Below are 25,564 nucleotides of genomic sequence, written 5' to 3'. Positions count from 1 at the left end.
GTCATCTGTTTAACAAACATTTATTTCATGCCTACTCAAATGACTGAACAATGTACTCATTTACTTCTTATTCAGTCAGCATGTACTGAATGCTTATTGTACTCAGTGCTGGGGCCAGGGGTGGATGTTCAGGTATGAACAAAAGAGCTGGGGTGTCTACCCCATGAAGTTAATAGCCTAATGAGAGACAGGCTTTCAGTAACTGTCCCCCAAGTAAATCGAGAACAATATCTTCAGTGGGTGCCATGAAGGAAAAGAACATGGGGTGATGAGAGCCAATATTAGGGAAACCTTCAGATGGGAGGATAGAGAAATCAGGGAAAAGGGTATGAAGCTGAGAGCTGAAGGATGAATCGTGAAGCCTGGGGATGAGGAGGGAGCTCCTGGCAGGGGGAACTGCAGGGGTGAAAACCCTGAGGAGGGACTGAGCTTTATGTGTCTAAGAAACTAGAAGATGGTGGAGGGCAGGGGGCTGGGGAGGAGGTGGCAGGGGATGGGAAGAGGTGGGCAGGGCCACATCCCATAGGGCTCCCATGGTATCACTTGGTATCACCACTGGGCCAGAGCCAATGCAGGCAAGAGTCTGGAACAGAGCTCGGGGGGTGTGGAGGCATCATTGTTGCTGCAGACAGGAATGCTCTGCCCTGAGACTGCCAGGCCATCTGGACTGGGGAGTGGCAGTTGCTGCCCTGTGAACTCTCACGGGTCTCACCTCTTCCCTTTGTGGGAACAGGTGCCCAGCGCAAGCAGGCTTTGCAGGATTGAGTTATAGCTGTGACTCTGCTATTAACTTGTTTGTGACCTTGGCCAGGTCACCTGCCTCCTCTGAGCTGCTTGGGGTTCTCATCTATTTACACCTGATAAATAACCCTGGCTATGAACTACACACGGGGAGGGGGACAGAAAAACTACGGAGATCCTTGGAAAGAAGGGTTTTGCAAACTGTAAATTGCTGGGTAGATGTAAGGTTGCTCTGGTAACCGAGACCTGCCCTCAGTTTGTCTTCCACCCCCTTCCCTTCTCCTCCTTTTGCCAAGGTCAGGGGCTGCCTTTACCTATAGTACCTGCCAGCTGCTTTTTCATGCAGGCATGCGGGGAGACAAGGCAGCCAGCTGTGAAGTGAGTTGCCCTAGTAACTAATGCCTAGCTGGGAAGTTGGAATTTGAACACAGGAACCCCAGCTCTGGGGCCACGGTCTAACCATTAGGCTATCCTACCATACTTTGTATTTCCTGCAAAGCACTTGTTATTCTGTGTACCTCGTGACAAGGAAATCATTGCCATCCTCGTTTTCCCAGATGAGAAAATTGGGACTCTAAGAAGCATTCACCCAAGGTCACAGAGCCCAGTCCTCTGACTCTGAGTCATGTGTTCTTGCCTTCCGGGCAGCCTTGGTCTGGGCCTAGAGGAAGTGGAATGGGGGCCTGGGGGCTGTGTTTGCACGTGGGGGTGTGTTGGGAGCCACGGAAGCATGTGGGCCGCAGCCCTGAGTGCTACCTTCCGAGGGCTTCTCAGACTCCATGGCAACCCACTCTGGCCTGATCTTTTTTCTTGTTGTTTTGGTAAAATGTTTTGTTGAGTACCTGCGGTTCATGTCCCCTGTAGGTGCTCTGGGATAGGGGATGGAAGAAGCAACATTAGGGGCTTAAAGAGCTAAATTACCTGTCACTTTTCCTGTACTTTTCTGCCCCCAGGGGGAAAATAAGCGTCCTGCCTTTTTGGGTTTTCTGGTTTTTGGAAGTGTGTGTCCTCAGGTGCAGGGGAGCCAGCAGTGCTGTGGGCTCACTCCCTGCAACATGAGGCTCAAGCTCCCAGCCCCCAGCAAGCGTCCATCTGGCTGCTGTGCAGTGCGGGCTCTGGGCCGTATCTGTGCACTGGAAGGACCATCAGACAGGTCTCTGCTCTCCAGCAGCTGATAGCCCAGCCTGTGAGATGAGCCCCCTACATTCGAGGCCATCATTAATCATGCCAGCTGCTCAAGGAGGCAGGCTGAGGGAATGCTACAGGTAACCAGGGAGACTGTACCAAGTGCCAGGGGCATGGAGCTGGGACACCCGGGCTCTTGGCCAGCTCAGGTGTGGGTGACCTTGGGCAAGTGCCTTCACGTCTTTGAGCCTCACTCTTCCTGTCTATAAAGCGGGTATAATAAGAGCCCTGTCTTGCCTACTTTTTTGGGGAGTTGGGAAGGCAAATGAATGACAAACATAAATGAGCTCTAGAAGTTATAAAGTGCTAGATGAATAGTAACATTATATGCTCTGAAAATTCAGAGACAGAAATGTTTTATCTTTCTTTAATCCCTCCCTCCTTTCCTTCCTTCCTTCCTTCCTTCCTTCCTTCCTCCTGTCCATCCTTTTCCTCCATCCTTTCTGCAAATACCCACCAAATTACTTCCCATCGTAAATACTGTGCTAGGTAATAGGGCAGGACTGCGGGGAGGAGAGCAGGGTACAGATAAAGAAGATCTGGACCATCTTTTAAGGAGTTGGAGACAGTTAGGAGCCAGGAGTCACCAGAACTGTGATAGGAAGTAGAGTGTGCCCCCTCCTGGCCAGTTGGGGTTCCTGGCAGGATGCCCCAAGCGCAGAGGCATGGGCTGAACCTTGAAGAAAACGTGGGAAGGTGGATGGGCAGCAAGAGGGGAAGGATGCTCCGACATTTTCCAAGGGAGTTGGCTCCGCTGTGGGGTGCAGAGAGGTAGGGGTGCAGGGACCCAAAGCAGACGCTCACGTGGGAGCATGCTCTCGGCCAGAATACGATGTCCTCTCAAGAGCCAATGCTGAACAATCTGGGGGTCCCAGCATCTTCCTTCCCTGTGGTCTCCCCTGTGAGGGCTCTGACGGGAAATGACAGAGCCAGCCCAGTACCTGCTGCAGCCTCTGCCTCCCTTTCCTCCTCCCTCCTTTTGCCCCAACCCGTCCCCTCAAAGGGCCGGAGGGACTGGGTCTGGATGACCAGACCATCACTAAAATGGAAGGAATGGGGAGCTTTGTCACTTCTGGTCCTGGGGAGATGCTTAGAGAAGTGATGTGAATTAATTAATGAGTGAAGAAAGAAAGGGAGGGAAGGAAATGAGGGCATACATGAGAGGTGTGGGAGAGGAGGGAGAAACACAAAAAAGGAAGGATGATGGGAGAAAGAAGGGGAGGGAGGAAGGAAAGCACCTTACAAGATTAGGTTGATGAAAGCTGGCGCGAGGGAGAACCAGGGTCTTATTTGGAAAAATCCGTACTCCTCTCAACGTGATACAGGAGTAAACGCCATCTCAGGGAATCTGCGAGATGATGTTTTATTAGGTCTCCTTGTACTGACACCAACAGCTGCTGGGAAGTTGGGACAGCACATCCTTGCTCTGCCAGGTGCTGCAGAGCCCCTGGGTTGCCTGCTGTTGTCCCGGGCTGGGCCAGGCAGGGGTGACAGAGACCAGGCTATTGCCAGGGAGGTGACTTCTCAGGCCCTAACTCAGCAGCAGAACTGACCTTCAGGCAGTGGCCAAGGTTTAGCCCTGATGAGAATAAACCTTCCTCAAAGCTTTTCAGTCCCAAGTCCCATTCCCTCGGGGCCCTGCTGTGATGACAGTTTCTCTCACTCAGGACTAATAAGTTGACACTAATGTGTTTCCTCTCCCAGAGGAGTCTCCTGTATGTTAACAGAGGCCTTTTGGAGAGTGTGCCTTATTTTTACAGCTTTAATGGTATTTATTTTCTGCATGGATAATACATTCACCTGGTTGAATATTTGATAGTTACAAAAGGGGATGCAATAGGAAGCCTTTCTCCTAGTTCCCCCTTCCTGGAGGAAGCCGGTATTAGTATTTGTGCATCTTTCCAGAGATCGTTTTTGCACATATAAGGAAATATGTATCTGCATTCTTTCCCTATGCTTTTAAATTTTGACACCAGTGGTAGCATATTCTAAACCCATCTCTGCTTTTACTTTTTTCACTTCAGCTCTAGCTCTGTGTATGTTATCAGTACACACGAAGGGCTTCCTGGTTCCCTTTTATGGCTGTGTAGTATTCCATGGTGTAGCCCTACCATGACTGATTTACGCTTTCCCTTATAGATGGACATTTAGGTTATTCCAAGGTTTTGCTGTTATAGACAGTGCTGTTGGAGACAAAGGATCATGGGCATTTGTCATTTTCTCAAGTGCAAGTATATTGAGGTGGTGCTTTTCCCCAAAGGTACAGGAATGGGCCCGTGGATGAGATATTTAGGAGAGAACAGAGTCCCTGCTCATTTTCATCTCAGCTGCTTCTGTTCATGGCTTAAGGCTGCTCCAGGGTGGGTAAGAGGGGGTGAGGGGCAGGGCCATCCTGCAAAGCAAGGCAGGGAGGGTCAGGGTGGGATGCCTGCTTCCCCTACCCCAAGTCACCAGGGCCAGGACGATGGCATATCCGAAACAGTGAGAGGCAGGTGACCCTGCTCCAACCACTAGAGTGAGAAGAGAGAGCTGATCAGGACTGTTTCCAAAACCTCTGTCTGCTCAGGTGAGGTGCTTCATGTCACCCGGCTGGGGGGCCCCCTCCTTTGGGAAGCCTTCCCTGCTCACCCAGCCCATGTGCCAGCATCGCTCTCTTACCGGCCCCCCTGCAGGCTTAGGTTGGCTGGAGAGGCTATACAGGGGAGTCGGGAGGAGTGCCAGCCCCGGGGCCTGCAGAGCCCTGGGCTTGAATCCTGGCTTTGCCACTTAGAAGCTGTGGGACAAGCGATGGTGGTTTTTTTTTTTTTTTTTTTTTCTTTTTGCGGTATGCGGGCCTCTCACTGTTGGGGCCTCTCCCGTTGCGGAGCACAGGCTCCGGACGCGCAGACCCAGCGGCCATGGCTCACGGGCCCAGCCGCTCCGCGGCATATGGGATCCTCCCAGACCGGGGCACGAACCCGTATCCCCTGCATCGGCAGGCGGACTCTCAACCACTGCGCCACCAGGGAGGCCCGCGATGGTGGTTTTTAACATGAAAAGGTTCTTTAAGAACGAAAGCATTAAATGTTCAAATAGAGTTATTTGAGATGTAAGGAAACACTTTGGGCTTGACCCTGGGTCCGGGTATGGTTGGGGTCCATCAGGGAGTTGGAAATCAACTTCTCTAAACTCTCTTCGGGAAAGAGCTGCCAATTGCTGGCTCACAGAAGATCAAGCTGTAAAGGCTCCAAGAGTCTGTCTTGTCCACCCCACCTCCTGCGTTGTTCAGATGGAGGGTGTGAGTGGTCCACGTGGCAAATTAAACACAGAGCAGAGTCAGAGGCCTCTGGATTCTTGGGCCGGGGATGTTAAAGGGTCTTTTCAAAGAGAAGAAGTTAAGTTCCTGAGAAATCAGGAAATTCCTAAACACAACTGGGCCAGAAACAAATACAGCCCAGGCTACAGAGGAATGTGATTTGATGAGGACTAATTCATAAAAGCACCAACTCCCATTTGTGGGCTTCAAGGGAGTTTAGGGGTCCCTGGCTGGGCAGAGTTGCTAGCAGGGACGGCAGGAGCTAGAAGGGAGGAGCAGCTGACAGTGACCTTCACAGCTGCCTTTTCCTTCCACTTTGCATTATTTTTATTAAAGCCCTAAACCAGCGGTGCTAAGTAGCTCCTGATTTAGCTCCTCAGTAGGAATGAGATTTAAAACCAGGAGGACCACGGGTTGCTCGCCCCTGGTGCGTGTGGTAGTGACGGCGCTCATAAACCTTGGTGTGGGCTTCATTACACTGGCTGCTGGCAGCAGCCCGGCCACAGTATCCAGGACAAAAGGCTAACTTTGAAGGCAGGAAGGATGCTTCTCCATGCATAGGACGGTCAGTCCCAGCCACACCCTCCTCAGAAGCTATGGGGTCCTGTCATTCTGTCTCTGATCTACTTCAGTCTCGGTAGAGAAAAGCTACCTGAAGTCTTATCATGTGGGATCGGAATGAAACGTGGGCTGGGGAGCAGGAAAGGGCAGACTCAGTTCCAACACAGGCAAGTTCCGTGGAGGCAGATTTCAGCTCAGTGAAGCAGAAAGCTTTCTAGTAGTTAGAGTGGTTCGTAAACGGAAGGGGCTTCATTGATTGATTCATTCATACATTCAACAGATGTTTAGTAAGTTTCTGCTCCATGCCAGCACTGTGCTGGACCCTGAGGTTTCAGCAGGGGACTGGGGAGAGAGAGAGAGAGAGAGGGAGAGAGATAGCATCTTCCTTTCAGAGGCTCCTAGTCCAGAGTTGAAGACAGTCAAACAAGCAGAACAGAGACATATGACCTGTACTTTGACGAGGAAGGGCAGGTGCTAGGGGAGTGCATATCAGGAGCACCCAACCCTCTGAAAGTGCCCAGGGACAGTTTCCTGAAGTTGGCAACATTTAAGGTGAATGCATTAACCAGCAATGAATTGTCTCTGGAAGGGAGGACAGCACGTGCAAAGGCCCAGAGGTTGGAGAGAGCCTTTCTCACTTGAGGATGTGGATGCAATTGAGTGAGGTTGGAGCAGAGTGACTGCACCCGCTGCTTCTAGAAGCCTCTCAGTAGGGGTTTGGCACAGGATGTAGGAGAGGGCCTCCAAGCACTGGATGAGGTGGTGGAGGTGGGGACTCTAATTACTTGGCCCCTTCTGCTCTGAGATGCCGTGGTTCCGAGTGCCTGCTGACGTCCCTAAGTTCCAAATGTTCGAGTGTCGTGTGTGGGTTGCCTCTTCCAAAACCAATCATGGTGGTAAGAGTTGGGATTTATGGGGCCCTACCTTACAGGCATTATTTTATTTAGCCCCTCACAACAGCCCTTTATTTAGGTGATCCTATTGGACCAGTTTTACAGTGGGAGAACTGGAGGCTTTGTGTTGTGAGGTCATTGTAATTGTCTCAAGGTCACACAGCTAGCTAAGTGGAAGAACCAGGACTTGAACCCAGGTCTGTCCAACCTGAAACCCACGTGCTTATCCATGTCCCTCTGCCTGGGTCCTCTCTGATGTCCATCTGCTCATCTCCCCAGCGCCCCTCCTGTGGGACTCTGTCACATGTGGCCAGGAGAAGTGGCCAGCTCCTTCAGGGAGGGCAAGTCACAAGGCAGAACCAGGGGACCAGTTTTTAAATCAGAGCATTAAAAACATGCTTGAGGGGCTTCCCTGGTGGCGCAGTGGTTGAGAGTCCGCCTTCCGATGCAGGGGACACGGGTTTGTGCCCCGGTCCAGGAGGATCCCACATGCCGCGGTGAGGCTGGGCCCGTGAGCCATGGCCGTTGGGCCTGTGCGTCTGGAGCCTGTGCTCTGCAACGGGGGAGGCCACAACAGTGAGAGGCCCGCGTACCGCAAAAAAAAAAAAAAAAAAAAAAAACCATGCTTGACAAGCCTCATGTTTTGCTTTCCTTGTAGGTGGTGAGGATCAATTTTCCCAAAGAAAAAAATCAGTCAGTTGGAATGTTTCTTTCTGGAGAAAGCCTGGCATCTGTCAAACGGTGGGGGAGGGGGGAAACCCAGAAAAAGATTTTCTTGGGTTGTGTGCTGGGGGTTGCTGACTCAGGCCGTATGTTCCAACATCATTAACAAGTTAAAAAGCTGTTGCTCCCTGCAGGAATGCAGGATTGGTAATTTGAACAGCTCAACCGGGAAAATCCTTTACAAAGTGAGGAAGGCCGAGGGTATCAGGAGTGTCCACAGCAGATCTGGGGCCTGCAGGATTGATCAAGGGAACTGGCTGCAATGCTGGTGCTTTTATCAGGCCCAGTGGTTGCACATGTTGCTTTACGGAGAGTCACCGGATTTTTCTAAAGGGCATTTCATTGTCCCACTGTGGGGAGATCTGGGACTTGGCGTTGCCCTGGTCTCAGCTAAACTACATATTCAACCCCATCCAGACTGGCATGGCCCACATTAGAGATGGGCAGAGCTCTGGATGAAGGGAGAGGGGAGAGATTCTTTACAGATTCAGATACTTAATCATTCAACATATATTGATGCCATGTACCATGCTAAGTTCTGGGACATAGGATGAACTAGAGAGGCCCACCCTGAACTGGCTGTGATTTCAGCACCAGAAACATTTTAGTGCCCTTGCTCACCCACTCGCTCACTCACATACTGTCTCCCTTTCCCACTATCACTTTGTGAAGATAGGGACTGTAGCTACTTGCTTATGGTATTCCTAGCACTTAGCACAGTGTCTGGTATGTAGTAGGTGCTTAATAAATGCTTTCGGATTCAGTGACTACTCAGAGGCAGGAGAGTGGAATAGATGACCTCGAAAGAAGTAATAGCTAGGTTCCCATGTGACAGGCACTGTTCTAAGCAGTTGATGTGTATTGATGATTTAACTTTGCAACCAACTTACACAGTAGAGGACCATTGTCCCCATTTTAAAGATGAGAAAACTGAGGCCCAGAGAAGTAAAGTAACTTGCCTGGGGTCACACAACTAGGAAGTAGCAGGACCAAAACTTAATCCAGACAGCCTGGCTCCCGAGTCCGTTCTCTGATCTCCTCACAATCCTGGCCCATGGGAATCAGAGCATGACCCTTGTCCCTCTGTGCACAACTCTCTGAGGGTGTGTCCCAGGCTCCTAAGGGCCAGAGAAGCTTTTTGGGGGAAAGGGGTCAAGAGCAGGCAGGAGGAGCATTCACTGCCTGGGAGTCCCAAGGGCAGGGCCTGGGCAGTTCTGCATTTTGGACTCCTTTGCATAAGCCCTGCCCAGGGAGCCCAGCACACAGCAGGTGAACTGTATATGTGTGGGTGGGTATTTGTCTGAATAAGCAGAGGGTGCAGGGGTGCAGGGCTGCAGGTACCATCCCCAAGTTCACGTTTCCCCCCAGAAGCACAACCACTGGTGTTGAGAGAAAGGACCTGGCAGCCTGGGGCCTCCTTTTGTTCCATACTCCTCTTCTCTGAGAAACGGAAGAGGAAAGGGGTGTGGACGGTGCCCCCCTGGATAAATTAGAATTCACCAGTGAGCTGAACCTGGACTGTGTCTCCTCCCTCTGTGCCCTCAGTCTCTGCACCTCCAGTATTCCCAGTGCTACGGCGCTCCCCTCCCTGCCTCGGTGAATGAGCAGTCCTTAGGTCGGAGTCAGGCTGTTCTATCATCCTTTGAGCCATAAATGAGCCTCAGGATGCTCTGGGGCCTTGCATCACAGCTGCCCTGGCCAGTCCTTGGAAGAGGAATCTTAATAGCATAAAAGACAAAAACAAACAACCAGCAACAGTTATAACTAACCTCTGGTTCTAGGCACTTTGCATGAATTAGCTCTAAGTCCACAGCCATTTTATAGATGAGGAAACTGAGGACAAAGCAGGCGGCTCAAGGACATGCAGCTAATAAATGGCAGAACAGGGACCCGGGCTTTTAGATGATGCTAGAATGCCAAAGAATAGAACTCAGCCAGGGCACCACTGAATTAAGATAAGTGGCTATGGGCCAGTTTGGCAGGTTGGCTGGGGGTGACAAACCCCTTGTTACCCATCCCAGAGCTCTGTGTGAGCCTCCCCAGGACCCCTCACTGGGAAGAAGGGGGACCCGCAGGCCCCAGACCAGGAGGGCATTTGGCCCTTCATGTCCTTCCATCCTATCAGCCCTGCAGGTGAAATGCTTCTTTTTTAAAAAAAATTGACAATTCATGTCTCAGAGCCAGACGTGACCACAGCAATTAAAAGCCAACTCTAGATGTGCCCACCAGCTGTTTTGTCTCTTCCCAGCTGTGGAAGGGATGCAGGGCTGGTAATGATAAAGGAATGAATGATACATATCTTATGAATGGTTTTAGAACTTCCCTTGGTGACTCCCTGACACAGACACACATACTCCCACCCACCCCCATCCCCACATGCTATGTGATCTTGGCCATGGCAAAATCACTCATGCTAAGTGTGTCACTTTGGAATTGGCACCTGGGTCCTTTTGGATGTAGGTCATTTTATTTCCAAGCAGGATCAAACGACAGCTTCATCTGAGGCTCCAGCCAAGAATGCTAATGGAGGGCTGATCAGTGTGCCTTGGAGCACTGGGGAAACTGGGTTTGTGGAAAGCCCCAGAAGCCATGTGCTGTAGAATTCTGGGAGGCTACCACCTCCTTTCCCAAGCCTTCTTTTGTCCTACCTGGGTATCAGCCTAGCTGGCCAGGGAGCATGGAAGTTGTCTTTATTTATCTTGACCTTTTCATGTAAGTAATTTTTATAGTTCCATTAACTAGTAAGATCATTTGCAAGCCACCAGGCAAAATATATCACCACGAACACCTCAGGGACTTGTGGCTCATCTTGAGTGGAATGCTAATAGGATTGAGGATTGATTCAGAGTGCTGACCACGAGCGAGGGACAGCAGACTGGATGCCTTGGTCAGGGACTGGCCAGTGTTGGCTCAGCAGTTCGTTTGCAGAGGAGACCCCACGTCTGACCTAGACCCTTTGGCTCAACGCCAAGATCCCCATACCGGGTCCTGGACTGCTTTATACCACCCCAGCCCAGGACTGATGCTCTGGCCTTGAATCTGTACCTCAGAACACATTTGTTCCCATGCCGAGCTCTGTGCCGGCATTTGTGGAATGGAATCTTCTCAAATTTGGCTTGAATCAGTGAGCCAAAAAGTCAAGCCCTAGACTCCCAGAGCTGGAAGGAACATTTGAACCACGTCATTCAACCCCTTCATTTTGCAGACAGACAAACTGAGACCCAGAGGGAGGGAGGGGACTTGGTAAGTTGGTGACAGATCTGGCGCTGGTACTTACTTATCTCAACCTGTGGTCCAGGTGGTGGTGGAGCATGTGGTTAAGAGCAGGCCTTTTAGCATCACACAGATGTGGGTTCAAACCTTATCTTGGCCTCTGGGTCCACTAGGGTCCTGGTGAGAAACAGATGGCATGTGAACTGAGGAGGGTTTAATAAAACAATTATTTATAAAGGCTTGAGAAGGGTTAATGGAAACTGCAAGAGATGGTGCAACATTTAGGGCTAGCAGCCGTGGAGAGCCGCTTCATCCCTGAGCTGGAAGAAGCCCCCCAGGACTGTGAGCTGTAGGGGACAGGACCACCACCACCAACAACCCATGGCCCAGCCTTGCCTCCTGCCCAGCCTCCCAGCTCCTGCTATTTCCCGTGTGCTGAACTCATCCAGAAGCCAGAGAGCAAGGAGGCCCATTAATGCAGTCCATGGAGGTCCACTCTTAGGGCACAGAGAGGGTGGGGAGTGATCTGAAGGGACAAATGCAGGCTATCCAGTCCATACATTCTCAAGGGGTAAAATGATTCTCAGTCTGTTTATATATAAAGCACAGATATACATACAATACATACACAGATATGCAGCGTATCTGTGGTATTAGAATTTCATGGGAGGGGATGATTAAGAAAAAATTGTCCTCGATGGCTCCTGGGAAGTGGGGTGTGATCGTGAAAGCAGAGTAACATGCATCTAGCATGGTCTCTTGATAGCAAGGGGAATTTGTACAAGTTGCTTAGCCCTTTCTGTGGTTTAGGTTCCCAACTGTAAATGGAGCAGTGATAATACCTGCCTCAAGGATCAAATGGAACAATGGGTAGTCAGTGCCCAGCAAAGAGGAAGGACTTATATTTGGCCTCTTTCACTCACCACAGCTACTAGTGTCCATCCGTGCAAGACCATCATTGTAACACAAGGGGTCGTTAAGTTCACTTGACCCCTCAGGAGGAAACAGAGGACTGAAATAAAGGGCCAAGTGGGCATTTGTGGCCGCTGAAGGTTATGCTTTCCAGCCTTCTTGCTCCTTCAGGTGGACCCAGAGGACGATTTGAGGAAGGAGGCAGGGCATCATTGGGTGTCTGCTAAGCACATTTTGGACTTTGTTTTACCATCTGGTTATATCAGGGAGTGAGTGAATGATAGAAGTATAGAAGGGCGGAAGGGACCTTAAAAGTCCCACAGTCCAGGGACTTCCCTGGTGGTCCCGTGGTTAAGAATCCGCCTTCCAATGCAGGGGACGTGGGTTCGATCCCTGGTTGGGGAACTAAGATCCCACGTGCCGTGGGGCAACTAAGCCTGCGCACTGTAGAGCGCGCAAGCTGCAACAGAGATCCCGCGTGCCGCAACTAAGACCTGATGCAGCCAAAAAAAAAAAAAAGTCCCGCAGTCCAATTTTCCACCAAATCAGGAACCCTCTAGACCACGAGGGCCCCCTCCCCCGATAAGGAATCAGATAGTAAATAGTTTAGGTTTTGCTGACCATCAGTCTCTGTGGCGAGGACTCTACTCTGCCCTGGCGGTGCAAAAGCAGCCTTGGACAGTATGTAAATGAGTGGGCACAGCTGTGCGCCAACAAAACTTCATTTATAGAAATAGGCAACAGCGAGATTTGGCCCGAGAGTCGTAGTTTGCCTGCTAACCCCTGCCTTCCAGCATCTGTAGATCCTCTAGGCTCTGCTGGAGTGTTCCCGGGGAGGGTTGTTCCCTACCTTTAGGAAGAGCCCCCTGAACTGCTGAACCATTCAGGTGGTAGAAAGTCTTGCCTTGAGTTAGGCTGAAATCTGCCCCTTTGTCACGTGTGCTTCTGAATCCCTATTCTGTCTGGGACAGAGTGGCTCCCGCTTCTCTTTGGCAGCCTTTCAGCTGGCTTTGACCTGCCTCCTACCCAATACTTCCTTCTCCAGGCTAAACTTCCCCCCACACCAAGTCCCAGCCTTCACGTGACCCTCACAGGTCATGTGTCCACACCCTCTGCATCCTGATCCTTCTCCCCCCGCTTGTCAGTGTGCCTTGCAGAGCACAGGTACTCAGAACGGCCACCAAAAGCCACATACGGAGTATCTGTAAGGCATGGCTCATGGGGAGATACAGGGATGTTTAAGACTCTGGATTTACCCTCAAGGAGCTCACAGTCTATTGGGAGACCAGATAAACCCATACTAAGTGGGGAAGTGGCAGGGCCAGTCAGGAGGAACCTCGTGTGGGTAGGGAAGTTCTGGTGGGAAAATATTTCACCTTCCATAAATGTTCAGACTGGGGTGGCTGCAGCCCTCCGAGCTTCTTGGTGGAGCTGGTGCTAGAGGCTGTGCCTGGCCTTGCTGACCCAGGTGACCCGGGGCTGGTGAGCGCAGGAGAAGCATTTCCAGCTGCTGTGACATGGTGGAGACAGAGCGTCAAGGGGGTGGCAGCAGTAGAAGGAACCTTCAAGGGTGATGTGCTCTAATGCTCTTACTTTATAGATGAGAGAGTGGGGAAGCCACCTGCCCAGACTCATGTGTCAGGGAGCCCAGAGCCTGAACTCACACTGGGACTCCTGGCTCTTAATCCAGTGCCTTTTCCAAAGAAATGGAGGACAGAAACCAGAGGTCCCTGTGAGGTCAAGAGTAGAGGTTTACTAGGCCATAGGAAGGGGACGGGACTTGGGGGCCAGGAAGTGGGACTAGAGCACTGGCAGCTGTCCAGGCCTTTCCTGGAAGAGGTGGGCGGGTGCCAGCTCCCGGTGATTCTTAGCTGAGGGGGACCTCAGCTGGTCTCATCTGGTCTCGTCTGAGTTCCAGGTGAAGTTGCAGGGCCTGGAGAGGAAAGTGAGTTGCTTGATATCATTGAGATGGAGGCTGATAGATGCAAACCCAGATCTCCTCACACCCACGGCTGGGCTCATTCTACATGCCCACCACCATCCCTCGAGACGGCCCATCACCCTGGTCCCACAGACCCGGAAGGAACCTGAGCCAAGGGGCAGGGTTTAGAGATTTGGCGACTTCCCTGTGACTGACCTCTGAAGCCAAAGGCCACCACGGCCTCCCCACACGTGCTTTGGTGCTCTCCTCCTTGGGACCCGCAAACACTGAGCACCTACTGTGTACCAGGCAGCAGAAGGGCTTTAAAAGGCCAAATAGGAGTGACCTCTGTCCCCCAGGGGCTGGAGATCCACAAAAGAGAGACAAGTGCTGACATAGGTAACTCCCTCAAGGTATGCTGCGATGGCCTGTGACAGGGGTTGAGGTAGCATGTGTGAAAGCCCCGAGGCCTGGCACAGAGTGGGTTCTCAGAACCTGGTAGCGCACAGGAAGTGGTGATAACTGGTAACTGCCGTCATCTGCCTTAGACATCTGTCCAGACCCCATGGCGTGTGTGCATGTGTGTGTGTGTGAGAAAGAGAAGTAATGATAGCAGCTCCTGCTTATGGAGCATTTACTGTGGGCCAAGCACTCAACATGTATTACTTCATTAAATCTTTGCAGCAGCCCATGACGTAGGTTCTATTATTGTGCCCACTTTACAGATGAAGAAATTGAGGCACAGAAGGTTAAATCATTTGCTTATTGTCCTATAATTGTAACTGCAAATGGCAGGTAGGGAGTTTAAATATAGGTCATCACCTTCTCTACCATGCTGGCCATTCCACCAGGGGTGGAGATGGGGCTGCTCTCCAGCGTACCATCCCCAACTAAGTCCCTACAGCCCTGCCCATGTGTCTACGACTTCAGTGGAGGGCAGAAGTGAGAGAGACGGCCTGTGTGTGGAGGAAAAGGAGGCTCAGGCATCGCCAGGACCCTGCCTCGGGTCTGAGGACACCCTACCAATAACAATAGCAAGACTCACTCAGTACTGACTGTACCCCAGGCTCCGCTCTAAGTACTTTGTCAACTCATTGAATCCTCACACACAGCCCGAGGCCCATCCTGTCGCCGCCATCCCCCATTGAACAGATGGGGACTGACACAGAGAGGGCGGTAACTTGCCTGAAGTCTGGAGCTGCTAAGTGGCATCGCTGGATCCAGCCCCGGCTCCCCGAGTGCCGTCTGTGCTCTTAACCACTGTGTCGTGCTGCTTCTCGCTAAATGTGCCTCTAGCGCCTTGGACGTTAGAAGCAGGACCGAGGCAGGATGGTGGCTGGGGGAAGCTGAGGGCGGAGGTTCAGATTTCTCAGTGGGGCAGGAAAGGGCCTGGCCCTCAGGCAGAGTCAGCCTCGGATTCCCTGCGCACGACCGCACATGGGTGTGCAGCAGAGGGAAGAGGGGTTCGACAAAATACCCCCGTGTCAAGGAGCCCAAGAAGGGGGAGGCCGGGGAGGCCGCCGTAACTCAGCCCCTCCTAGGGGGTCGGCTGGCACGAGGGACTGGGGTCAGAAAGAACTTAGGGGACCTCACGCTATAGGAGTGGCTGCTGTGTAAACCCCAGCCCTCTGTGGAGGGGCTGCCCACTGTGGGCTCCAGCAGAGCCTGGGGTAGGAGTCGGCAGCCCCTGCCCCACAGAGCATCATGGGTCCCACCTCCATTCCTCCTCAGGAGACTTGGCTCTCAGCACCCCTGTGCTGCCCCCTCCCCACCAGGTACACAAACACACAGTGGCCCAGTTGCCAGATATGGTCACCTGAGCCTCAGATATTTGCTCTCGATATTTCGTGCTTCAGACAACACTGTCTAAACAACTCCTATGAAATATGAATGGACTGAGGTTTTGACAAGCAAATAGCCCAGGATACCAGAGTGATAAGGAGGGAAGGGGTACAACGAGGTCTGGAGGGACCATGGGGACAGCAACCACGTCCCTGAGTCAGGCCCAGGGACTCTGCATGTAGGGTCACCGGGAGTCTGGGTGCTGGATATAGGGTTGAGCTGGGGGAGGTGCTCAACAGACCGTCCTAGGGGTCCCTGGGGCCGTGGGGAGAGGCCAAGGGAAGAGGGAGGGTGGAGCTTGCTCAGAACCCCTGAGTGCTCCTCCCTTGCAGGTAGGGAGAGGGTGCAGGACATAGGCCAGGAGTTAGGTCTCTAGGGGCAGAGGACCAGAGTACCGGGTGGTCTTCGTCTTTTCTCCCTTGATCTTCTCCAAGCCCCTGCCCAGCCCCAGCCTGCAGGGCACCCACGCCTGCAGAGGACATGTTGACACAGCTTCTCTGGTTTGAGTCTTCTGGGCAGGGGAGGACGTCCAGCCTGGGCGAGGCAGGAAGGCCCCGTGTCTTGGGCTCCTCTCAACTCCCTCAGCCTTCGGAGGCCTCTGTCTCCAGGATCTTCCTCCTGCAGCCCCCTCCTCTCTGGCCAGAGGCCACAGGCTGTTCACAGGATCCCAAACACGCAGGCCTCAGTTCCTCCATGTATAAAATGAAGCAGTTGGACGTGATTTTCTGTTAGGTGCCTTCCAGACCTGACACGCGGCAGCTTCCCATTCCACCACCTGCCCTTGCCGCCCCCAGCAGAACCCCCAGGGATCAAGGTGCTGCTCTCTGCAGTCAGAAAGCAGCTGGAGGTGTCTGGGCTCCCCTGACAAGCTGATGGAAGGGCCTGCTGGAAGGCGGACCGGCCCAGCTGTGGAGCATACTGGGACCTCAGCCTAAGGGAAGGGGGAGCAGCTGAGGCCAGGGCTGGGCTGGGGAGCCGGGGGCAGGATACCTAGTGTCCAGTGTACACTGGGGACATTGACCCATTTGAGCTTGTTTAGAAAGTCTGATGGGAGCAGGGGAAGCCAGGCAGCAGGGCTGACCAGGTGGGCGTCTTGCTAGCAACTGGGTGAGCAGCTCATTGTGTCTCTAAGTGGAGGTGGTCACTGAGGTCAGGGTCCAGCCTGGTTCCCCAGTAAGAAGTGGGTTAGCTAGTAGGTCCCAGCTGCTCCCCAAAGCTCCAAGCGAGGGACTGTCAAAGTCTTGAGCACAAACCAGAACTCTGCCCAAAAGCCACTTGTACAAATGAGAATGACTCAAGGGCCAGGGCTCCCCCCAGACACACCACATCCCAGGCTTGCAGAGGATGGGCTGTCTGCAGACCACTAACCAGTGGGGCATCTGAAAGGGCTCTTCGGGGCCTGCCTCGCCGGGAGGCCTAGACAAAGCTAAGGCAACAGCTTCAGGGTCAGTGTCTGTGTTTGGGAGGGGCCCAAGGTCCCCACACCCACCATAAAATGAACTCTGTTGTCTACCCTGACAGCGCCCTCTCGCTGGGCATTCGGCCAAGCGGTGGACATGGAAGCAGGGTGGGTGTTAGGAAGTCAGTGGCAGCTCCTCCAAGCTCACCACTGGGGCCCACCTGTCCCCCCAGTGCAGGCCAGTTCCAGGCAGAGAGAAGGTCCCTAGTTGCTTGTCAGAAAAAAAAAGCACTTCATCTAGATCCCTTCTGAGCAATTGACAGGGTTGATGGTAGCTGCTGATTTCCCAAGCTTACAAAATTGGCAGGGTTGGCAAAGGGGGTTTCTGTAATCCCTCACTGATGGATTAGATGGTGGGACAGATCTCTCAGGAGCAATGGATGACCTTGAGAAAATGTGGATGTCAAATGAAGAGAGAAATAATCTCCCTCCCTCAAACTGCTGCCAGTAAGCCTTCTCAGCACTGGGGTAGTTCATGGAAACTTCGCTGCCGTTGCCTCCCAACTCAGGAGGCTGTAGCATTTGACTGCGTGGTAAGAAATTGCCAGGCGCTTTCTAATTACAATTATCATCGTCGTGGCTGTCTCTCTTAATTACTTTCTTATAATTAGCTATTGCTTTTTCCTCAGCATTTGTGTACTTTGCAGATTTGCTGACATTTGAGAGCCCCAAAATAGGGACATTTGGGAAGGAGGGCAGGAAGGTGAGGAAAACAAGAGAGGAATGGATTCTTTTCAGGCAACCTGATAAATTTGGGGGCCTTTTCAGAAAGAAATTGGGGAAGCCAAAAGATAGGTCATTTTCTGAGCTGATGGGGAAAGAGAGCAGGAGTGAGCATGTAGGGACTGGGCTTTGTGGAACGTCTCCAAGTGTTCCACCTTGGAGGAAGTATTCTTGAAAAGCCACCAAGGCTGCCATTTCGTGGGCTTGGGTTTCATTTTAGGAAACAAGCCTGGGATGAAGCACACCCTTGTTGAATCCTTTGCAGAGTTAATTAAATAACTCGGGTCAGGAGCAGCTTGATTTTCCCAAAAACCAGTGATGCGTTCTGAGCATCCCTGGGCCCCAGGGAGTCTTTACAAAAGTGGATTGTGCTCCTTGACCAGATGGTTGGTTTTCACTCTCTGTTCCTGTTCTTCCTCCCCCTCTTCTGATCCCCTGCAGCCCTGTGTACAGAGGAGTGTGTGCACGGCCGCTGTGTTTCCCCGGACACCTGCCACTGTGAGCCCGGCTGGGGAGGGCCCGACTGCTCCAGCGGTGAGTCTAAGGTCTTTGGGAGTTGAGCGGGGCCATGGCTCTGGCTGGGGAGGGGCCGTGCCGTGTGGATGATGAGTTCTTTGTCCTGGCCTTGGGCTACCTAGCGAGTGTGGGCAGCAGGGAGGAAGCATTCCTACCGGATGGTACTTGGGGCAGAGGGTTCTAGGGGTGTGAGGGTCATGGTTTGTGGCGGCCTGGAGGGGCATTGCATGTCGTGTGTATGGGGAATTGTGGGGTCATCTGTACGACTCTGGCTTTTGATGAAACACCTCCGGATAAGGTCTTTGAGGCTTGAAGTGAAATTGAGATGCCACCTAAGGGCGCAGACCCAGGAGGTCACTCTGGTCAAGGCCTGGTCTTCAGCTTTGCTGGTGCAAAGGCTCAGTGGGTGCTCACAGAGGCTCAGGGGACTTATTTATGAGACTGATGGGTACTGGGATGCCTCTGTGTCCCCCAAGGTAGGAGAATGGGATGCTTGTAGGACTGATCACTGTGTTCTTACATCTCTCTGGGTAGACTGTTCACATTCCCTGGGGAAGGCTCTCTGGTGAGCATGAGTGAGACAGATGTTCTTGGGACTGACAGAGTGACTCATAGCAGCACGGGCATCATCTCTCCTGTGGGGCTGGCCACCGAGTGGGCAGGGTACACTGGCAGCTCCTCGGGGAATTCTCTGCCAGGAGCCCAGCTGAAGGCAAATCCTTCTCCTTTGGCTCATTTCCCTTAAACACACACAGATGAGCCTCTTTCCAGTGGCACATTTTGCAATCAATGGTTGGTTAATGTCATGGTCTTATTAGATTTCCAAGGAGATCTTGATTAATGTTAAAGCCCAATTTTCTTCCTGCTTTGAGCTGGGATAGTATCTTTTTGTGTGTGACTTGAGTAGGTAACATAGCTAAGCTGATCCAGTAGGGGTCTAACCCCCATCATTGACCCATCTTTGGGAGCCAGCTCTCTGTTCCCCGTCCCATAGTGACTGCAATGGCCGTAACAACATGGAGAAGGAATGGTGGGTCCACATTGGCCCAATGTGGGGCTCTTGCCCTTTTCCAGTCTCTGCTGGGGTGGAAACGTCTAGTTATGGTCCTTTTTTTCCAAAGGCCTTGACTGGAGCCTCTTTGTCTACCCAGTACATGGGAACATACCAGCCAAAGCAAGCTATTGGATGTGGTTTTGTTTGGGCCTGGGTGGTTACCTGGCTTGGGGAGACCAGGACCTGTTTGGGGTGCTCCAGAGACTCTCTCCAATGTGTTGGGACCTCCAGTGACTGTGGTAGCCTCCTGCTTCCACCTGTTTCCCTGCTTTGAGGTAAGTCACACTGAGCAACAGGGCAGGGACTCCTCCAGACAATGAAAAGTACACCCGAGGAACACGTGAGTTAAAGGAATGTGTTCAAGCAGTCTTTCCGTGAACTCCAGGAAACATGCTGGCCGAAATGTTTGAGAGCTTTTCCCCACCTTGTCTGTGTTTTGTTTTGTGTGACTTTGCCTACAATGAATCTTTAATGGGGAACTATCTAACTTGGATTCTGTGAACGCTGCTGGGACAGGTCTGCTTGCTGTTGCCAGATTATAATGTCAAGCTCAGTCTGTTGGAGGTTGAAATACAACCTGAGTCCCAGGAGTCCTGAGTGCATATAAACCACCAACCAGTGCAAGTGTGTTTGGTGCTCACTGTTTCTGGACTGTGATGATTGGGGGGCCTGGAGGGTTTTTCAGACAGAGTCTGTCTCTCAGGGTTTCCTTCCGGTCTAGTGAAAGAAGTGGAAGGGAGGCGGCCCTTGACCAATGGGAGTAGGGAGTATAGAGTAAATCTTGCCCCTGGAGTGTGTTTACCAAGCACATAGTCTTGTAACTTTACAGTATAAAACCGGGCTGCCCAATTTCCACTCCCAATTCAGTCATCAGACTTGGTGCTGAGCAACCCACAGTGTTTCTTCTTCAATAAATCCACCCTCATGGGTTGAAGAATCACCAGCTCTGCATCTACTCATGGGCATGTACTACTAAACCCTCAGAAAGTCCTAAAAGATACGTTCCAACCCTCTTTTGAGAGGCGGCAGCATTGAATGAAGGGAATTCATAGATTCTCATCCTCAAAATCATCTGTCTCTAGCTTAAGGCCAGGGCTGGGTGATGGATCTCTATGGCCCTCCTTGCCATGTCTGAACTTTCTCCCAAGGAGCTCAGTGAACAAGGCCACAGACTGTGTGTGGGAAGAAGATCATCTTAGAGCAGTTGATAATAGCCATTGAGACCGCACAGAAGAAACCAGAGTCCCCTTCCATGGGGTCAGGCCTTCAGGTATTAGAAGACAATGATCACTTACCCCCCACTCAATTTTTATTCTCCAAACTCCTTTGTTTCTCACATGACATGGTCTGAACTGCCTTCCCCATCTAGTTTCTCTCCATTGGCTATGGCCTTTGTTCCTTTTAAACGATCATTCCTAGATCTGACCACAGATGCAGGCTTGTATGGAAAAATAACAATAGAGCTAAGTACTCTCTATTGAATTTCCCTGTGCACTAGGACTTTATTCATCTTCTCATTTACTCTTCACAACAACCCTATGATGTGGGAATTAGCCCCATTTTACAGGTGAGAAAGTTGAAGCACAGAGGGGTTAAAGAACTTCCAAAAGGCCCACAGCTAGTAAATGATGAAACTGGGACTGTTGATCAAGTGAAAACCTAGGTCCTAAGCCTGAACACATAATTATTATGTTCTCCTTCCTTCTGAATACTCAACCTCTGTTAATACAACCTGAGGTTGAAATAGCTTTTGATGAGAAAACCTAGTTGCTCACAGGGGAAGGAAGGATCTGATTGAAAGATGTGGCCCTGAGATATTGTCATGGAGACAGATGAATCAGCCATGGGACACAAATTGTGATTATGTTTACTCCAAGCAATTTGACACTGTTTGCTATTGTGCCATTGGACCCCTGTCTGCCTGCGTGTACTCTGTGGGGCCTGTGTCCATGGAGATGGGTATGCTGATGAGCACAATGTGTATCTCTGGAGATTTCTGAATGGGATCTGTCATTTGCATGTCTAGACATGTGACATCCTTGCAGGGAAGCTTTGATTTTTGTTTAGTCAAAAGCATCATTCTTGTTGGTGTTTTCTTCTGATTCTAAAATCGTACCTGTTCATGTTATAAAGGAAGTTCAAACTGCACCAGAAGTATAGACAAAAAGTTAAACCCACACACCCAGCGATAACCAATTCTGGCATTTGGGTGCTTGCCTTTCCTTATTTCTCGACACATTTGTTCTTAGAGTTAGATCTGGACACAACTTCTATTACTTAGATCAAATGTATGTGCTATTCTGTAACTTGTTTTTTTAATTCAACTGTATGTCATACACTCGTTTCCTTGTCAATAAACATGAATCTCCCTTAAAATTTTTAATGGCCTTATAGAATTACATTCTATGGATTACTAAAAGTGTTTAACCAGTCTCTTGCTGATGGACTTTTAGGCTGTTTTTGATTTTTCACTCTATTAGGCCCACTGTCCTTTATCAAAGATCCTTGTGGCCTGTTGGTTTCAAAATTTAGATTTTTTTCAGAGTTCAGGAAGGTATATGGTGACTATATCATATGTGACATATGCCTCCAGTGGGGTTTGGTCAGCACCTTGGGATGAAACATAGTAATATTTCTGAAGTGACATATAACTGATCACATCTAGTGATATATAGAAGATATTTAACCACAAATCAGTTCCACAAAGATTTTGCCTCTAAATGAATTTTGGAAAATTAAAAAATAATTCCTTTGGACTCTAGAGATTTTTGGGTTGTTGACATGTGAATAAGGGATTGTGGTCCTGTGTAAAAATGCTGCAGTGATTCTTCTCGTGCATGTATCTTTGCGCACATGTCCCAGTTTCTTCTTAGGATAAGTTCCTGGAAGTGGCAGGGAGGATTATAAAGATCCATCATCCTACTGCCTGCCCCTGCCCTGCCCTTTGTGGCTGCCAAGGGATTTATGACTTTGATAGACATGAAGCGGACAAATCCAATAGTAGGATGGGGTGGGGAACTTTTCATTATTTTATAGACTTATAACCCCGTAGCCTAATTTCTTGAAGGCCTGGACAAATTTCTTTCTGTTCCATAAAGGAAGTGAGGTGATGCTGATTTGCCTGGTGGGTAGACATGTCAGCTATCGTGGATAATGCCAAGATATTAGATGGACCAATATGGGGAAATGGAGTGGCTGCATGCTTGGTCATAAACCTCCATCTTATATAATAATGAAGAGTAAAAGGATGAAATGTCAGTTTATACTGAATAAAGACGACAGAGTGACTCTTATTCAACTGCACTAATCTCACAAGTGGAGATGAAAAGAAAAAAAAGTTTTGCTATACTGAATATCTAGCTTTTTAAAGTAATTAGGAATAGTAAAGCACTGACAATGATTGAGATAGAAACATTATTCATAAGTTTTATTTCCACACTGGGCAATGGTCCAGTGTATTTCATTTATGAGGTTTCAGCTCTAAGGAGAAGGACGTGAGCCAATTCCTAAATTAAATATGCCCTGTTAACTTTTATAAATGATACCCAAGAATCAACTTGGAAATTTCAGCCTTCATTGTATTATTTAATTACTGTAGTTCTTGGGTCCCGCTTCTCTGGTCCTCTGCCTCCCTCCCATGGTGATTTTCAGTTTGGGTTCTGGCCTATAGAATGGCATTTTGGTTTTGGTCTCAGGCCTCCCCCGAGGGCTGGGGTAGGCATGGAGAGAATCCCTCCCATTTCTCCATAGTCTCCCACATTCTTAGATTCCACTGAACTGGTTTTATCCATGCGAACAGAGTGTGGGAGAGTAAAAGTCCGCTCCACAGCCTCTTACTATTTGTTGACACTGTCCCCCCTACCCACGTGGACCCCAGCCCTCCAGGCCTGATGCTCAGCACAAGACAGGACTGCGGAGCAGGCCTGAGTAATGAATGCAGCAGGAACCAATTTGGGCCACCACCAAGAGTAGCTTCTGCCCAGTCAAATATGTCCTTATCTTGAATGGTGTGTGGGACCCCTGGCTGACTTGGCTTTCAGCTATCCTTGCAGATTAAAATAAAACATTTACCAGCTCAGAAATATGCTTATACTCCTAGACTAGCCAGGGACCGTCTAGGTCAGTCCTTTTCAAACCATGATATATGTTTGCTAGAGATTTGTGGTGTGTGTGTGTGTGTGTGTGTGTGTGTGTGAAAACATACGTAACAGAAAATTTAAAGTGTACAGTTCTGTGGCAGTAAGGACATTCACACTGCTGTGCGGCGACCGTCATTATCATCCATGTCCAGTGCTTCTTCATCTTCCCCAACCGAAACTCTATACCCATTAAACATTAACTCCCCATTCCCCACTCCCGCAACCACCGTTGTAGTTTCTGTCTCTAAAAATTTGACTACTCTAGGTACCACATATAAGAGGGATCATACAACATCTGTCCTTTTGTGACTGGCTTATTTCACTTAGCATAATGTCTTCAAGTTTCATCCATATTGTGGCATGTGTCAGAACTTCCTTGCTTTCTGAAGCTCAATAATATTCCATTGTATGTACATATTATACTATATTTTGTTTACCCATTCACCCATCAACGGACACTTGGGTTGCTTCTACCTCGACTACTGTGAATAATGCTGCTATGAACATGGGTGCACAAATATCTCTTCAAATTCCCGCTTTCACTTCTTTTGCATGTATATCCAGAAGTGGATTTCTGGAGCATGTGGTAATTCTATGTTTAATTTTTTGAGGAATCACCATACCGTTTTCCACAGAGTCTACATCATTTTACATTCCTATCAGCAAGGCACAGGGTTCAAATTTCTCTTCATCCTTGTCAACGCTTGTTAATTTCTATTTTTATTTTTTATAGTTGTCATCCTAATAGGTGTGAAGTGGCATCTCATTGTGGTTTTGGTTTGCTTTTCCCTAATCATTAATGATGTCGAGTCTACTTTCATGTGCTTTAGTGACCATTTGTGTATCTCCTTTGGAGAAATGTCCATTCGAGTCATCTGTCCATTTTTTTTTCAACTGGGCTGTCTTGTTGTTGGTGCTAAATTGTAGGTGTTCTTTATATTTTCTGGGTGTTAATCCCTTATCAGATATGTGATTTGAAAACATTTTCTCCTATACCGTGGGTTGCCTTTTCACTCTGTTAAGTGTCCTTTGATGCACAAAACTTTTAAATTTTGATGAAATCCACTTTATCTATTTTTTGTTGCCTGTGCCTTTGGTGTCATATCCAAGAAATTATTGCCAAATCCAGTGTCATGAAGCTTTCCCCCTATGTTTTTGTCTAAAAGTCTTATAGTTTTAGCTCATGGAATTAGGTTTTTGATCCTTTTTTTTTTTTTTTTTTTTTGCGGTATGCGGGCCTCTCACTGTTGTGGCCTCTCCCGTTGCGGAGCACAGGCTCCGGACGCGCAGGCTCAACGGCCATGGCTCACGGGCCCAGCCGCTCCGCGGCACGTGGGATCTTCCCAGACCGGGGCACAAACCCGTGTTCCCTGCATCGGCAGGCGGACTCTCAACCACTGCGCCACCAGGGAAGCCCTTTGATCCATTTTGAGTTAATTTTTGCATATGGTATAAGGTAGGAGTCCAACTTCAGTTTTTCTGCATGTGGATATCAAGTTTTCCCAGCACCATTTGTTGGGAAGACTTTTGCTAATGATTCGTGAAGCTATAGAGTTAAAATTTTGCACCATGTAACGGCACATTAGTTACCTGAGAAGTGATTTAAACTTTGCTCCTTAGATTAAAACAAATACAGAGGGCTTCCCTGGTGGCTCAGTGATTAAGAATCTGCCTGCCAATGCAGGGGACACGGGTTCGTGCCCCAGTCCGGGAAGATCCCACATGCCGCGGAGTGACTGGGCCCGTGAGCCATGGCCGCTGAGCCTGCGCGTCTGGAGCCTGTGCTCCACAACGGGAGAGACCACAACAGTGAGAGGCCCGCGTATCGCAAAATAAATAAATAAATAAAAATTTAAAAAATAACAAATACAGACTTGTTATAGAATTGAATGCAGAATTGGCATTTATTTTTTAAAAAATGTGATCACATGAGCCTTTGGTGGACCTTTTGGGGCCATGCTGCTAGGCATCCCTGGAGACAAGGTTATTTTAGGTGTGAATATTGAGAAGCAGTGGGAAAGGCAGAAAGACCGTAACGTGATTTAGATCTCTCAGGACTGATGACTGTTTACAAGATGGTTTATAGAGGGATCAGTGTTTCAAGCCCTTTTCCTACCGTATTCTTGGGGACTCTTCCTTCCAGGGTGCTAGGCTGTCTGCAATACCCCCAGAGTCCACCTCTGTGCTCCTAGGCTCTGGAATGGCATAAGAGCTCTGATCCAGCCCACAATACCTCATCTTGGGGGGGTCTCAGGGTCTCTGTGTCTTTCCACAATGCTCAGTGCTGTCCTACCAGGCTGGGAGTCATATGTCCCCCATATTGCTGGGGCTTGGGCATCCTGTTTTCCTGCGGCTCTCTTCACATATATGAAAGCATATGTCCACAT

The 25,564-nt window shown here is 49.9% G+C and overlaps 1 protein-coding gene across 3 annotated transcripts in view; it reads left to right on the top strand.

Moving 5' to 3' along the window:
* Positions 1–25,564, top strand: part of MEGF11 (multiple EGF like domains 11) — a 237,413-nt gene that overhangs the window by 31,162 nt on the left and 180,687 nt on the right. For all 3 annotated transcript variants that reach the window (XM_081227620.1, XM_081227619.1, XM_081227618.1), the window contains exon 4: positions 17,910–18,002. In XM_081227620.1, the coding sequence (XP_081083746.1) occupies positions 17,910–18,002 (93 nt within the window). The remainder of the gene's footprint in view (positions 1–17,909; positions 18,003–25,564) is intronic.

The sequence above is a fragment of the Mesoplodon bidens genome (genome assembly GCF_964165515.1).
Source record: "Mesoplodon bidens genome assembly, chromosome: 3".
In the NCBI taxonomy this organism is placed as follows: domain Eukaryota; kingdom Metazoa; phylum Chordata; class Mammalia; order Artiodactyla; family Ziphiidae; genus Mesoplodon; species Mesoplodon bidens.
This window is presented reverse-complemented; position numbering and strand designations above follow the sequence as displayed.